The 15,529-nt window shown below is 32.0% G+C and overlaps 1 protein-coding gene across 2 annotated transcripts; it reads right to left on the reverse strand.

The window, feature by feature from the left end:
* Positions 1-427: 427 nt before the first annotated feature.
* Positions 428-7,991, reverse strand: LOC132623090 (uncharacterized). Of its 2 annotated transcripts, none has more exons than XM_060337792.1 (13): positions 7,727-7,991; positions 5,666-5,763; positions 5,494-5,580; positions 5,258-5,426; positions 4,682-5,167; positions 4,117-4,259; positions 3,842-4,039; positions 3,660-3,750; positions 3,404-3,572; positions 1,948-2,058; positions 1,768-1,864; positions 860-968; positions 428-713 (listed from the first exon to the last, which is right to left on the reverse strand). In XM_060337792.1, the coding sequence occupies exons 1-12, from the start codon at positions 7,904-7,906 to the stop codon at positions 899-901; spliced, it is 1,899 nt and encodes a 632-aa protein (XP_060193775.1). In that variant the 5' UTR covers positions 7,907-7,991; the 3' UTR covers positions 428-713; positions 860-898. The 2 variants fall into 2 exon arrangements, with proteins under 2 accessions (XP_060193775.1, XP_060193774.1); XM_060337791.1 differs by having other exon boundaries at positions 860-974; positions 7,727-7,986.
* Positions 7,992-15,529: the final 7,538 nt, after the last annotated feature.

Here is a 15,529-nt window from a genome sequence, read left to right on the forward strand (position 1 = left end):
AGACGGCGGGAGCACCATTATTTTAAATACACGGCAACAAAATTTTAATGACGGCTGAAGGATAATACCATGTCGGATCGGTCACTAATAGCATAGCAGTGACAAAAATACAGGTATATAGGCGAAAAAAATTGTGTTGGAATCGAGATTTGATCTCGAGTGGTGACCAGTGAGCATTCAAGGGCACTCCTACCAACTGAACTACTTTTGCAATTATGTTGAGAGATTCTTTTAAAATATATCATAGTATTTCAAAGTATATAAATATATATTTATAGGGTTTTTTTCAAAGTTGGGGCACATGTCCCCCTACCCAACACGTTAGGTCTGCCCCTGCCTGCACCTACGTATTTTTGCCGGTAAGTGGCTGATAAAATAGTCAAACACAAATTTCCTTGGTGTAATATAAAAGAATAGATAACAAGTGTTGGATATAAGTAAAATAATATTATAAAAGGCGATTGTTTATAAAGAAGTTTGACTGTAGCAACAAGTTTGTTATAATAAAACCATGCTACCATTATATGGAGTTCAAGACGAAACATCTAAAGGAGGTGGATGGAGAAGGCACAGTACAGAGTACAACAAAGCTAGATACAACATCAATTACAATATTCCTATAGTTTGACAAAAAGTAACAACAGAAGGTAGCATATTGAAATGTAATCTTTCTTCCGTCCTCTTCTTCTCTGGTACTGTGGATTTGCAAGTCACTGAAAAGTAAGGTAAAAGACCATTCATAAGATAAGCTGTTATCCACTGCATTCCTCCAAGGGAATGCAAGTAAAATAAGTATTAACAAGGGCTGTTGATCTTAGCTAGGCATGCATCTCGACATGTTAAAGAATATAATTAGTACCTCGGTTCTACCAAGTGATTGTCCAAAATCAGAAAGATCTTAAGCAGCAGCTTCACTATTCGGAGATGGAAGTTTCTGCACGGCCTTGTGAGTTCTAACCCTCTTTACCCTGCAACTGAAGAGATATGATTTATTTTGAAGATTAGTAAAACCTACATATAATAAACTTGATCAACTCAGAAATACTATGATTTTACTTGAATCATCAATCATGTTTTCTTTGGCTAAATGCTGGTAACAATAAGCATTAACAGAATTGTGACATACTACATTTTTTGCTAAAACAACTAGCTCTAACAGAATTGTGACGTACTACATTTTTGCTAAATGCTCATATATCGTGTGAGTTGATATCATGAGAAAAATGAGTGCATTTTTCACTTTATAACAGGATTGTCTATCTCACGTATCATTTCCCTTCTGCCCTCCATCAGAGGTGGTCTGAGCAGCAATCAGAAAGACAAGTACTGTGGTTCACATATTCCAGAACAATGAAGAAGAAAATCAAAGGTGCTTTTACATTGACCAACAACAGAACTAGGAGAAACTTTTGATTTCTTTGATAAGTCAAAAAAGAACTAGGAAAATCCAAAAGGTCATAATCAAACAAAACTATGCAGATTCTTCAGAGACATATAACTTGTCTGCAAAGAAATCGAGGAAGATCTAAAGTGGACAGTCTCATCTATTTCTTATCCTGTTTGCCCTGCTATACCAATTACAGCAAAAATTCTATTACAAGTCTATAAAGATATCCATTCCAGTCAATGCATTTGTTTTCTTATGCTAGGCAATAAAGCATGTCAATCCTGAATTTCAGCATCTTTAAATAGCCAGCTAGAATAAATGGGAACTCAATCTTGGAAATCTCTATCAGTTTAATTTAGTATAGTATTTGCATTACCAACCTTAAAGAATTAATGCGCTTCTCAATGATTTCTTTCTGTTCAACATCAAAAGCAGACCATTTTTCATCTGATGCAGCAGTATCACCAGTTCCTATATCTGCATATGAAATAGGTATAGAGAAAGGTCATTCAAATGCCAGTTACCAAAAACGGAGCAAACTGTCATATGCTTGAACCAACCTTGACATAAAAGAAAGGATTTGTCACCATAGCAGTTTAGTCTCCAATACACATTACCATCAGTGTTTAAAAAGAAAGGCTCCGTCCTAACAGCTTCAGATCTTTGATTATCTGTAGACAAAATAATAGCCAGAACCCAAATATATGAAAATGTTCAATATAATCATTGAAGTTACAATAGGCCAGGCATCATAACAAACAAGTATAAATCATATTTCATATAGAAATTTCATTTGAGAATGAAGTGAAAGCTTGATGGGAAAATAGCAATATATGTTGTTGTAATCTTGCTCTGGACTTGGTGTTAATGAGCTTCTCTTTATCATCTCTAATTGCATGGAGCAGCTGTCTGATGATTGTGACAAAGGTAGGATTTTCCATGTTTTCACTATGGAATGTGGGTTAATAGCCGACAACCGACTAAGCTGTATGCCGTATCGTCAAGGTACTATAATTTACTTTCTGAGACGGATGGTGATGTATCTATGTTAAAAGCTCTATGATTTCACAAGGCAAATCTAAGTCGGCAAGCAAATGCTATAGTTTAAGAGGAAAAAAAATCCCGAAATACAGGCACGTTCAAAACAAACAATTAAAATCTCAAACATCATAAATGGTGAAATAAATGACAGCAATTAAAATAGGTGGTTGCATCCATCAATACCCCAGCAGCTTGCAGCATGCTGAATGGGAACATTTTTTCTTTAAGTTACGACATTAATCTAACTGTCACTTATCATGGCATAATATAGATACAAAATGCTAATAGTCCTAAGTTGTTTTACAAGACACTCAATGTCTCAATATTAAGAACCTAAGGTTTTCAGGACCTGAATCAACTGATGCTTATATCAAACTGAAATTAAGTCTTAATGCAGTCCAAGATAACTGCTGTCCGTCTATTTGTCTATCTCTACCTCTCCATCATAGATAGATAGATAGATAGATAGAGAGAGAGAGTGAGAGAGAGAGAGACGTGATAAACCTGCAATATATAATTTACATCAAGAATGACCTTGTGATTACAACTATAGGTTCACTGCTGTAGGAATCAGCTTTGCGGATAACATTTTTGTGGCAAGTGAATAAGGAAAATCTTGTACCCTATCTATAGTAAGACAATAGAATAAATGTAACCAGTACATCTTAATTGCACCTCTTAAATTGGTATACTAGAACAAGACTCTCCGCGTTAAAACTAAATTGTTTAATGTCTGTCTTGGGGCTCCAGGTATCCTATAAGGTAATAACAGATGACATGGTTCTAAAGCTAGAAAAAAAGAGATTAACAAGTCTGTTATTGGTCCACATAACGTCAACATGATCAACTAAAAATCTAGTAATATCTTATTCCATATTGGACTTCCTTTAACATGACTGTTAGATATGCACATTTATGAGAGCCATATGGGAAAATAAATGAACTTAAAACTTGCATGTAGAACTAAGCACGTACACTTTGAATAAGTGTTCTTTGACTCCATCACAGAAGCATGAGCTTCTGCTGCTTCAAGTTTAATTTGAGTAACAATTGCTTCATGTTCCGATATTGAGATTGGAGCACCATTCTTTTCGATAATGGCTTGAGCTATCTCGTTCTGCATTTTCTGCTTCAGGCGCTTCTCCTGTACAAGTAATAACATTTCATATTTTAGTTTTCATAACATGAAGCACAATGAGGCTAAGTTTTTTTTTTTTTTTTTCTTCCATACCTCATCTTTTGCAGCAGCAACTTTTTCTTTTGCTTCCTTTGCCTTTTCAGCAAATTTTGAGTTTTGATCATCAATCCAATCCCTTATCTTTCTGGAAAATTTGTATATATAAATTCATTTTGACAAAAAGACAAATAAAATAGAAAATGTAATGACGAAAGGGGAACTAGGAATATTCTTACACAGTTTCAAGAATTTCATCGCAGATAAAATTTAATATCTTGAGCTTTTCTGAGGGATTCAAGTTCTCAAATTCTTCAGCGTCATCACCTAATGAATCCAATCCCATGGTTTTTGAAACAATAGGAGATTCAGAGATGCACATTTTAATATCAGCATAACATGAGTTTTTTCCTTCTGTCGAGGTTTCGGCAGAAAATCTGGAAAATACATTCATATACAAATGTTAGAAGATGCAAGTGATGTGCTCCTTAAACAAATCAAGAAAAAGATATACCTTTCCTCTTCCTCCTCTTTTAAGAAAGATAGTAGGTTATTAAGAAACTGTATCGTCAAAGAACATTTTCCACGTCGTGAACTTCTCCCCTGCATTATATCTCTAAGAACAGCTTCTGGTTGCCCCTTCTTGATGTCAAGTATCTATCAAAAGTGAAAAGTAGAACAATTGAGAAATGTAAAATTTGATCAGATAATTGTGTAGACCTAAATGCTGCAGATCTAGAAACAGAAAAGAGCCACAGGCAACAAATCAAGGCAGTAAAACTGGATAAGAAAGCACTGACTACTTATAAAACAGAATTTCAAAAAAAAAATATGGGGAAAGCTCATGTTCAGCTTAGCAGCTCTGCATCAGACATGCCCCATGTACCGATTTCCAAGATTTTGGGAACAAAAATGAAATAATGAACTATGGAAAAACAAAAAGTCACCTATGTGTAAGAAAGCATGAAATTCAGTAATTATGCTATGACTAGTGCTCATCCACATTACAGCATGAATGCATGTAAAATATTTTCAAGAAGATCCCATAATAGAGTTTTACTCGGTATTAAGCTACTTGCCTTTCCAAAGGCCGCACAAAACTCTAAAAATTGAAATGCATTCCCAACATCTTCCGACTGTAAATCAATGCCACCAACAGCTGTCAAACCAGTGCCCTGGGGCAATGAAGTCAAGGCAAAAGGATCATTTTCAATAGTGTTATCCTTCACAGAATCTTCCTCGACAGATACAGATCTTTCCTTGTTGTTCTTTCCAGAATCTTGAGATTCTTCTGATGGAGTTTCTTCCGCTGATCTCTTTTTGTTAGGACTGCTTATTGTGCCATTCACTTCAGTTGATCCCTCTTGCTTGACTCTCTTAGATTTTTCCTTGCCGAGAAGACTAATTTTCTTAGGCTTTTCATTAACCTTTTTCCTTTTACATCCCGCAGATTGCTTATCAGAGGGATTTTTTGAAAAATAAGAAGGATTCACATTTACGTCTATCATCTCTTCAATACAATTTTCCTTCCCAATATTTTCTGTAGAAACAATGCTTTCCTCCTCCTGTCAATGTTCAGAAACAAGGTATCAGAGCTAATGAGCAGACAAATATTTCCTGTTATCAGTGGCATAATTATATAAAAGCAAAATTACATTCTTCGGCATATTAATCTTTTTCCGTGAGGCACTCTTGTCTTTCAGAGCTTGGATTTGATCAACATTAGTGATCCCGTTAGTCTGCAGCATATCTGAAACAGAAGAATATCCAGTTGCCTTTGCTGTCTTCACAAGTTGACCAGTGGGTTGGCAACCCCGTCTCTTCCTGAGAATAGAGCCAGTAAGTAATTGATATTCTATTTTAAAAGAACAAACTAAAGAAGGCAACCCACATGCAAAAACTGCAGTTGCAAATGTCTCTGCATTTTGGACATTTCCAATCCTCCAAAAGTGATACTTCTTTTGCAATCTCACCATACCTAGTTTAAAAGCTCATAAAACATAAGTGCACATTTGCAATAAAAAGAATGGTCATTATCAGAAAAATGGTGGGAAGCTTTTAACCTGTTTAGTAGGCATTTTTCACAGATATGAATTGGACAAGGCTTATTATTTCGCATACTCTTACACCCAGCCGTAATGTCCAAAGTCTTTTGGCGGCACTGCATGGAGTTCAGTAAAAGTTAGTACAATAAATACTGAAAGAACAAAAGTGTGAAGTATGGCAGGCCCTTAATCTGCAATTCTATGAAGCTTGTAAGGGAGAACAAGTGGTGCAGTAGCCGCATGTCAATACAAATGACACTTCACATTAACCAACTTAGTATTGTATTGAAGCACAAAGCTCCACCGAGTTTGTCTTGCTTCAAATACATTTTCCAAATTAAAGTATTCAAATAATAACTTTTACTTGAAAACATAAGGAAATTCATCCAAACCATTGTTCAGTTTTAGACTCTTTCATCAAGAAGGACCTTTACATCTCCTGTGAAACCAACATTGGAAAAGGAGCATAATCCTTCCATTATGATTTGCTACTAAAATGAAATCATGGATTAATTTCTAAAATGGTCATGTGCCTAATGCAGAAAATAAGTTCCTCAACAAACTATAGACAAAGTTAGAAACATGCTTCATTACTTAAGAAATCCAAAAATAGCAATATGTTGGCAGATACTTTTTGTATCTGACTGCAGCAAAAAGATGCGTGTGAAGAGGTAATGTTGATTTTGAACAATAAGTACTACATCAATGAACAATGCATCAAAGCAGAAGCACATGATCAATAAGGAAAAATATTATATTTTCATACGAGTAAACTTAAATGGCAAAAGACCAGACACGTTGTAACAGGATTAGACCTAGTGTATAAGCCATGGGTTCAAACCACTACGCAGTAACAAGTAAAATGTCTTCCAGTTTTCTCTTGTTCGGTTCGTCAAATTTTTTGAAATACATTTTCTCTAGGAAAACAAGTTCCTTAAAAATGAGAATAGTGACTTCCCTAGTGCAAGTACGGAAAACAAGTTTCGCAAGCAACATTATGTTGATTTTGTGCTCTCCACCCTCATACCCACCACCCCACACCCCACACTCGACTTCTCATAGTATTTGTCTACATTTTATACAAATACTTTTAGAATAACACTCTTTGCTTACATAAGAAACACACTTATTTTCCCAAAAAACCATTTTCATTCATACCAAACACACCCCTAGTGTATAAGACATCGGTTGGAACCCATTGCTTTTGGATCTAACACATTAGAATCTGTATCCTTTTTTTTTTCGTGATAAACAAAAGATCTGCTTTGTTCCACCTTATCAGTGGTTAATGGCTCACCTCTCTACCATTCCCCTTTAAAAATACAAAACTTGGTTCACCACCCAAAATTTGAAATAATAACATGCAACCACTACACTACATTTGCTATTGAACCAAAACCCTAAAAGCCCTTCATAATCTATACATTCAGACTAAATTATACCGGGATTATAGTCTAAGGATTGTAATCCCTAGACTAATTCCAGTAGATAAAATAATTTCAAGTATGATGGAATAAGGTGAGATATCCAAGATTAAGTTTGGGACTAAATTTATACTGTATTTGATTGACAATGTAAATTTAACCCATACTTAATCCCGAGACATTTCAGCTTATCCCGCATACCAAACAACTCTTTTGAAGCAACAGAGCAGCAACATTTGCTCGTCGAACTAATTATAACTCTGGAATCACTAATTCTACATCATGGATCAACCCGCAAACAGTAGTTTTGGAATCGAATAATCTTATAACAGCATTGACAATAATTTATACAACACTTTTCCTAATTTAGAAACACATTACCAAAACCCCATTTCTTTATTGGTTTTCCTTCTAATTAAGACATAAAGTAAGCAAAAATGAAGAGATATCCAACAACAGACCCAGTATAATCTCACAAAATGGAGTCTGGAGAGGATAGAGTATACGCAGACCTTACCCCTACCTTGAAAGGTCGAGAGAGATTGTTTCCAATAGACCCTCAGCTCAAGAAAAGCAATTCAAAGCAATCCAGGAAAAGAAATAACGAAAATGAAGAGGTCAGGGCAAAATAGTGTATCAAGCATAAAAGAATTACCTGATGGCATGTCTTGCCATTATTAGAATCATAGATTCGACCATGAACAAGACGTATTCCTGGATTATTATTGCGCTTGGCGGGTGAAGAAGAAATAGCCTTTTCACTGACCTTTTCTTTCTTAATTGGGCTTTTCATTTTCCCTTCCTTCTTCTTCTCAGTACCTGAAGCAACTGCCATTTTAATTTTCAAAGATTCAAAGAAATAAGAATGATTTTGCAATAAGATTACTTGTTTCTGGGTTTTTATTTCTGTTTCTTCCTAGATGGCGGGAATTTGAAATTGTTGGATCCAAAAGGAAATTGGTTTTTCGAAATTTACCCGCCATTCGTGACGCTTCAACTATTTTAAAAGGAACGCCACTTTTAGGACCATCTTGTCCCTACCATTGGATGTGAATACATTTTTACTTTTAACCACGTAAATAAAATATTACTCTCCGTCCCAATTTATGTGATGGATTTTAAGAAATATAAAAAAGATTTTGGGACTTGTGTTCTATAATGAGTATTGGATAATTGTGTGGTTATAAATCATCTTAATAAGGGTAAAATGTGTATTTAATTTGAATTGTTACCAATTTTAGAATCATGTCATTCATCTTTTTACTGACTAAAAAGAAGTGCCTCATATAAATTGAGACGAAGGGAGTACTAGCTTTGTCTCAATTTATGCGATGATGTTTGACTCGACATGGAATTTAACATATAAAGGAAGACTTTTGGGACTTGTAATCTAAAATAAGCTTTAAATATTTGTATGATTCTAAATCATCTCGTTAAAGGTAAAATGAGTATTTAAAAGTTAAATTGTTATTACTAAATATAAAAATATTTCATTCTTTTTTCACTGATTAAAAAGGAAATAATGTCAGATAAGTTGGGACGGGAGGGTATTTACTACTATTAAGAAGCACGGGTGGGGGCTCATTTTCGTCGTCCGTTGTGGGGCCCCCCCAATGAAAAAAAAAAATTTGGGCCCCATATTAAACAGTCCATAAAAACAAAAAATTGTAAAAAAAAAATTGTGGACCTCATATATATTAAACAACTAATATTTAAAAAAATTGTGGGCCCCATATTAAACACCAACCAGTAGCTCATTTTCGTCGTCCGTTGTGGGGCCCCCCCCCCCAATGCAAAAAAAAAATTGGGCCCCATATTAAACAGTCCATAAAAATAAAAAAAGTTTGTAAAAAAAAAAAATTGTGAGCCCCATATATATTAAACAACAACTAATATTTAAAAAAAAATTATGGGCCCCATATTAAACACCAACCAGTATTAAAAAAAAAAAAAAACTGGAACCCGCCACATCTAAACTCACGGGAAAAAAAAGTGGACCCCATATTAACAACATTAAAAAATATTACAAAAAAAAGTGAATCCCATATTAAAAAAACAAACAATGTTAAAAAAAATGTGGGCCTCATATTAAACATCATGCGTATTCGTAGCAAACACTAATATAATAAAGTTTTAAATACGGAACACAAACTACAATGTTATATTAATCGTGTTTTGAACATAGTTTCCCATATTGACAAAATCAAGCAATATATATTAAAAAAAAAAAGTGAATCTCATATTAAGAAAATAAACAGTGTCAAAAAAAATGTGGGCCCCATATTAAACACCATGCGTATTCGTAGCAAACACTAATATAATAAAGGACGACGAAAAACGAGCCCCAACCCGTGCTTCTTAATAGTAGTAAAAAAAAAAAAGTGAATCCCATATTAAAAAAATAAACAGTGTCAAAAAAAAAGTGCAGACTTTGTATTCTTAGCAAACACTAATATAATAAAGTTTTAGATACGGAACACAAATTACAATGTTATATCAATCGTGTTCTGAACATAGTATATATATATATATATATATATATATGCATAAAAATAGTGCAAACTAATAATGTCCAAAAGGGCGGGCCCCATACTAAACAACACCAGGCAATATAAAAAAAAAAATTATATAAAGCATGGGTTTAGACCCATGTTTCATCGTCCGTTGTCCCTTAAAAAAAAGGGTGGGCCCCATACTAAATAACACCGAGCAATAAAAAAAAAGGAAGAAAAAAAAGTGGAACTCACGACATCCAAACTCACGGGAACAAAAAAGTGGACCCTATATTAACATAATCAAGCAATATTAAAAAAAAATGAATTCCATATTAATAAAACAAACAATGTTAATAAACAAATGCTTAGAAAATCAAACAATTAAATCAATAATGATGGACTCATTGCCACATGCGCATCAACCCATTAGTGGGAGCAAATGAAATTATTGTACAGCAACATACTTAAAATACTCATATATTAAAATAAGATAAAATTTAATTACTTTTTCATTTTTTCCTTACTCTAATAAATGTGAAAAAAATTGTGGGCCCCATATTAAACACCATGTGTATTCGTAGCAAACACTAATGTAATAAAGTTTTAAATACGGAGCACAAACTACAATGTTATATTAATCGTGTTTTGAACATAGTATCCCATATTGACAAAATCAAGCAATATATATATATATATATATATATATATATATATATAAAGTGAATCCCATATTAAAAAAATAAACAATGTCACAAAAAAAAAAGTGCAGATTTTGTATTCTTAGCAAACACTAATATAATAAAGTTTTAAATACGGAGCAAAAATTACAATGTTATATCAATCGTGTTCTGAACATAGTATATATATATATATATATGCATAAAAATAGTGCAAACTAATAATGTCCAAAAGGGTGGGCCCCATACTAAACAACACCAGGTAATATAAAAAATAAAAAGAAAAAAAAAAGAAAAAATTATATAAAGCATGGGTTTAGACCCATGCTTCATCGTCCGTTGTCCCTTAAAAAAAAAGGTGGGCCCCATACTAAATAACACCGAGCAATAAAAAAAAGGAAGAAAAAAAGTGGAACTCACCACATCCAAACTCACGGGAAAAAAAAGTGGACCCCATATTAACAGAATCAAACAATATTAAAAAAAAAAAAAAAGTGAATCACATATTAATAAAACAAACAATGTTAAAAAACAAATGCTTAGAAAATCAAACAATTAAATCAATAATGATGGACTCATTGCCACATGCGTATCAACCCATTAGTAGGAGCAAATGAAATTATTGTACAGCAACATACTTAAAATACTCATGAAAAAAAAAATGGACCCATATTAAAAAAAAAAAAAGCGTGCACCCCATGTACTAAAAAATCAAACAATATTCATGTAATTCCCAAAGTATCTCCGTCAAGTCAATAAGAGTAGATTCATTGCCACATGTATATTAACCCATTAGTGAGAGCAAATGAAATTATTGCACAGCAAAAAACATGGACCTCATATCATTACTTTTCTTCAAAATATTTAATTGCTGTATTTGCTATTCCGCCATGTCATTTATTTATTATGTTTACTAAAATAAATATACTTAAAATATATATATTTAAAAAATAAGATACAATTTAATTACTTTTTTATTTTTATTATTACTCTAATAAATGTGAAAAGAGATTAATATCAAATGAAGATCAAATAATGAATAAGATAAATTAGTCAAATTATAATTCTAATTCACATTTCCTTAAAAACCCATTCAAAAGACAACATGACAAGTAAAATGAGTTAAACCGAAAATATTTACTAAAAATTTAAAAATAGCATTTCTTCATTTAAATAGAAAATTAATTTCTACTTTGTTTCGTTTCAAACATGTAAAATTAATTTAATAATGTGAATTAGAATTATCCAAATCAAAATTTGATAAAAAATAATAAGTATTTTACACTTTTAAATTAATCGAATTAAAATTGAAAATATCAACTTATGCTTAAATATTGCTATTATTTTATCTCAAAGAGAGGAAATTTTCATAGCAAACACGAATAAAATAAAGTTTTAGATACGGAGCACAAACTACAATGTTATATTAATCGTATTTTGAACATAGTATATATATATATATATATATATATTATTTAAACACAACTACATATACATAGATACACTATAATCCGAAGTGTTGGGCCCGTGCACAGCACGGGCATAAGCCATCTAGTTAGAGAATATGTTTGAGTTATACAGAATTTAAAAAAAAAAAAAAAAAAAAACATAATGAATGTTGTTCCAATTTAGATAGTTGGAAAGATGAAGAAATCATGTCTCATGGAAGTTTTCAGATGCCCTATTGTGATACATGAAGACTTGTCTGAAAATATTTATGAAAATCGTTGTTATTTTGTGACCTAATACTAAAAAGAAAACACCAAAAAAAAAAAAAAATTATCAGCATTCTTGACAGATTTATCAAATACACAAATTATATATTGAAATTTGATTGTTTAGAGATTTGGGAATTAAGACGTTGGCCCCGTACACTCCTAAAAAAATTGATAGTGACAATTTGAAGTCTTAAAAATAACTAATTATGAGTTAATATTATACAATAAGTAACTTAATATAAAATAGTATATAGTGAGACATTGTCATTTGTTGAACTGAATATAAAAAGGATAACTCATTTCTAATCCATTTCGTGATCTACTATTTCATCCTTATTGCTTTAAATTTGTGTCTTTACCATTTGACTTTTAATAATATATTGTAAATGATTTTATGTGCCTCGAGGGTTCTGACTTCTGTCAACTTGACAAAGAACTTCACTTATACGATGGGTTTGAAAAAGAAATAAATTGTTTTTTTTTTTAACAGTTGGGTTCTTTTTTTCCTATTCGTAAGTATTAGGAATTAGCATCGAAAGTATAATTGTTACATTAAATAGTTCAATACAAGGTGAACTTTTAATGAATTAAAGTTCCTAAATATTAGGACGTCCTATCTAGTTCAATAAGTAAGATTAGTGACCAAATTACGGAAAAGGGCCAAAAATGTCTCTAAACTATCTCAAAAGGTTTAAATATACTCTTCATCCACCTATTTTGCTAAAAATATCCCTCCGCTCACCTTTGTGACTCACTTTTGTCCTTAAAACTAATAGACCTTGATAACATTATTTATTTATTTTTGAAATAACATAAGAAAATAATCTTTTTAAAGTTTTAAATTTTTTTTTCTCTTTTTTCTTTTTAAAATAACAATTCACAATCCAGACTCGGATCTGTCATATTCCTATTAGATGAAATTAAAAGCCGACATACCCAACTATGTCATAAAACATACAAATTATTTTATTTATTCCCACAAAAACAACAAAAAAATAAAATTATTATCTTGTTTGTTCACCCAACTTTGTCATATAACATACAATTATTTTATTTGATCACCAAAAAAAATAGCAGAAAATAAAATGAATTTGGTGTTAACAAACAAACAAACAACAACAATAACAACATACCCAGTTGGATCCCACAACGTGAGGTCTGGGGAGGGCAAAGTGTACGCAGACCTTACCCCCACCTTGGAAGGTAGGGAGGCTATTTCATAAAATTAAAGGTACTGATTGGTTCATAAAATTAATTTGTTATGAACAATAATAACAAAACAAAAAATAATAAATATTTCTTGCTGTTTTTGTGGTCAACAAATAAAATAATTTGTATGTTTTATGACAGTTGAGTATGCTGGGTAGGGGCGGGTTTAATTAAAGGGAAAAAGGTTTTACTTCGTCCAATAGGAATATGACACGTAATAAATAATAACTATAAAAATTATAACTGAGTATAACACATATCTGAGCCTCAATTGTCACTTTATAAAGTAAAAGAGAGAAAAAAAAAATTAAAACTATTTTTAAAAAGATAAAAAGGTTAACGGCAAACATGACCCAAAAAGGTGAGCGAAGGGGTAACTTTTTCAAAATAGGTGAATGAAGGGTGGATTTAGACATTTTTGAGATAGTCCATGGGCATTTTTGGCCATTTTTCATTTATTCCCTTATCTATGTAGAAAAGTAACTCACCACAAAAATAATCCACATTAGGGATTGAGTGACCATATTTTTTATTTATTGTCATTACAAATGTAAAAGCATTGAAATCGTATTGAACATTAAAATAATTAAAATTATTTTTTTTGCGCAAAAAGTCAAGTTTGAGATCTTTCGCCCTCTTACTATTTGAATAGAAGAAAATGGTCTTTTCAGATTTCTTGTGTGTTATTTTCAGATCTCTTATGTGTAAAAATGAAGATTTCTTGTAAAAAGAACATAAAACTAAAAATATTTCGTAAGTGGGCTACAAAATCATCTCTCTCTTATCAAAGTTCGATAAAAAAAATAGAGGGGTTCGGCTTTTTGCCTAACGCTAGATAGTGTTAGATAACCAATTTTAATTAATAAACAAAAAGAGATCTATCTGATTGGACCGTTAGTAAGAGTACCTGAGCATTCACTGCTGAAATTCAAATACATACAGAGCCATCACAACAAAATAGTACTAAAATAGGAACATACCTTTAGTCATGGTTGTTCAAGGGTCGTTGTGAATCGCCTTTGATCTGACTTCTAGCCTTGAAAAGAATATTTGAAAACCTTAGAGTCTTCTAGTCTTTGACTATCACAAAAGAGATGTTACAGGGATAGAGTCAAAGACGTTTATATAGGTCAGCAGGGATTATTAGGCAAAAAACTTTAATTCTAGGGACGTCTCTATAAATAATGGTTGCCCTAAGGATTGACTCATAATAAATTATTTCCTTCCATCAACGAAACTACTATATATATTTGCATTACCATATAACGTAATTTGAATATTTACTTAATTGAGAGATAAGGTGATTAATTAATTATGTTACCTAATATTGTGGGCTACATTAGAAGTCTTATAAAGAGACACTAAAATTCTAACATTTTCCTACTTGACCTACATGTTATAATTAGATAATTCTTTATGAGTGACAATCATAGTAATATGGACATAGACTTTATTCACTCAACTAAATAGTTATGCAACAATCACTTTCACTAGAATATATTAATACACAAATCATGATGGTCATGCTCATAAGCAAGCTCTTCATTCAATGTATTACAATGTACAATATGTCAGCAACTTTATGAATGAATTTAATATAAATCATTCAGAATCCAACTTTATTGATCTCATGATCACAATATAATACATGAAAGTTGCGTGTGCACAATCATGTATAACAAAAGAAATAATAGTGTTTAGACAAACTGTTAGAGAACAAAGCAAGACCAAAATGAGTTAGTGAGCTTCATATTACATGATCCTTGAAAATATTAATTAGTAAATCTTTCGTCATACGCTCATCAATCATCAAAACAAGTACTACCTTACTCAAAATCAGATGTTGTTTTTTACGCATAGTGTCTAACCATCAAAACTGTATATCTATATTACAAAAAGAATCTCAAAGAGTCTTGAATCAAAAAGCGACAATCTTCAATCATAACGTCTGTGATGTAATTTCATAGCATGTTAAACTCGGTCTCAATGTGGATACTACAACAATGGTTTACTTATACAAGACACATCATCTCCAATAAGAAGGAAAATGTTTCGCAAAGTAAATTTATTAGTGTCTTTACATGCACCCTAATTAGAGTCTGAATATCCAATGAACTACAATGAGTCAGATTGTATTTCCCAATTATCATGACCACAAAGACAATATGAGGTCTAATGCAGTCTTGTGCATACATAAGACTCCCAACAGATGAAGCATAGAGAATGCCTTTCATTTTCTCTTGCTCAAATACATTTTATGAACATTGATTCAATGAGAGTTTAAAACACTAATCAATGATGTTCTCCATAAATTCCAATGAAAAAACAATATCATGAAATTTAATATAACATTTACGGG

This window comes from Lycium barbarum, chromosome 12 (assembly GCF_019175385.1).
Source record: "Lycium barbarum isolate Lr01 chromosome 12, ASM1917538v2, whole genome shotgun sequence".
NCBI lineage: Eukaryota > Viridiplantae > Streptophyta > Magnoliopsida > Solanales > Solanaceae > Lycium > Lycium barbarum.

What these genes read in the sequence shown, in the direction of transcription:
- LOC132623090 (XM_060337791.1), bottom strand. Translation starts at nt 7,906, where the DNA reads ATGGCAGTTGCTTCAGGTACTGAGAAGAAGAAGGAAGGGAAAATGAAA. An exon ending in GATGAAATTCTTGAAACTGT is followed by an intron (nt 3,751 to 3,841) that starts GTAAGAATATTC and finishes CAAATTTTCCAG; the next exon opens with AAAGATAAGGGATTGGATTG. An exon ending in TTGCTGCTGCAAAAGATGAG is followed by an intron (nt 3,573 to 3,659) that starts GTATGGAAGAAA and finishes TTACTTGTACAG; the next exon opens with GAGAAGCGCCTGAAGCAGAA.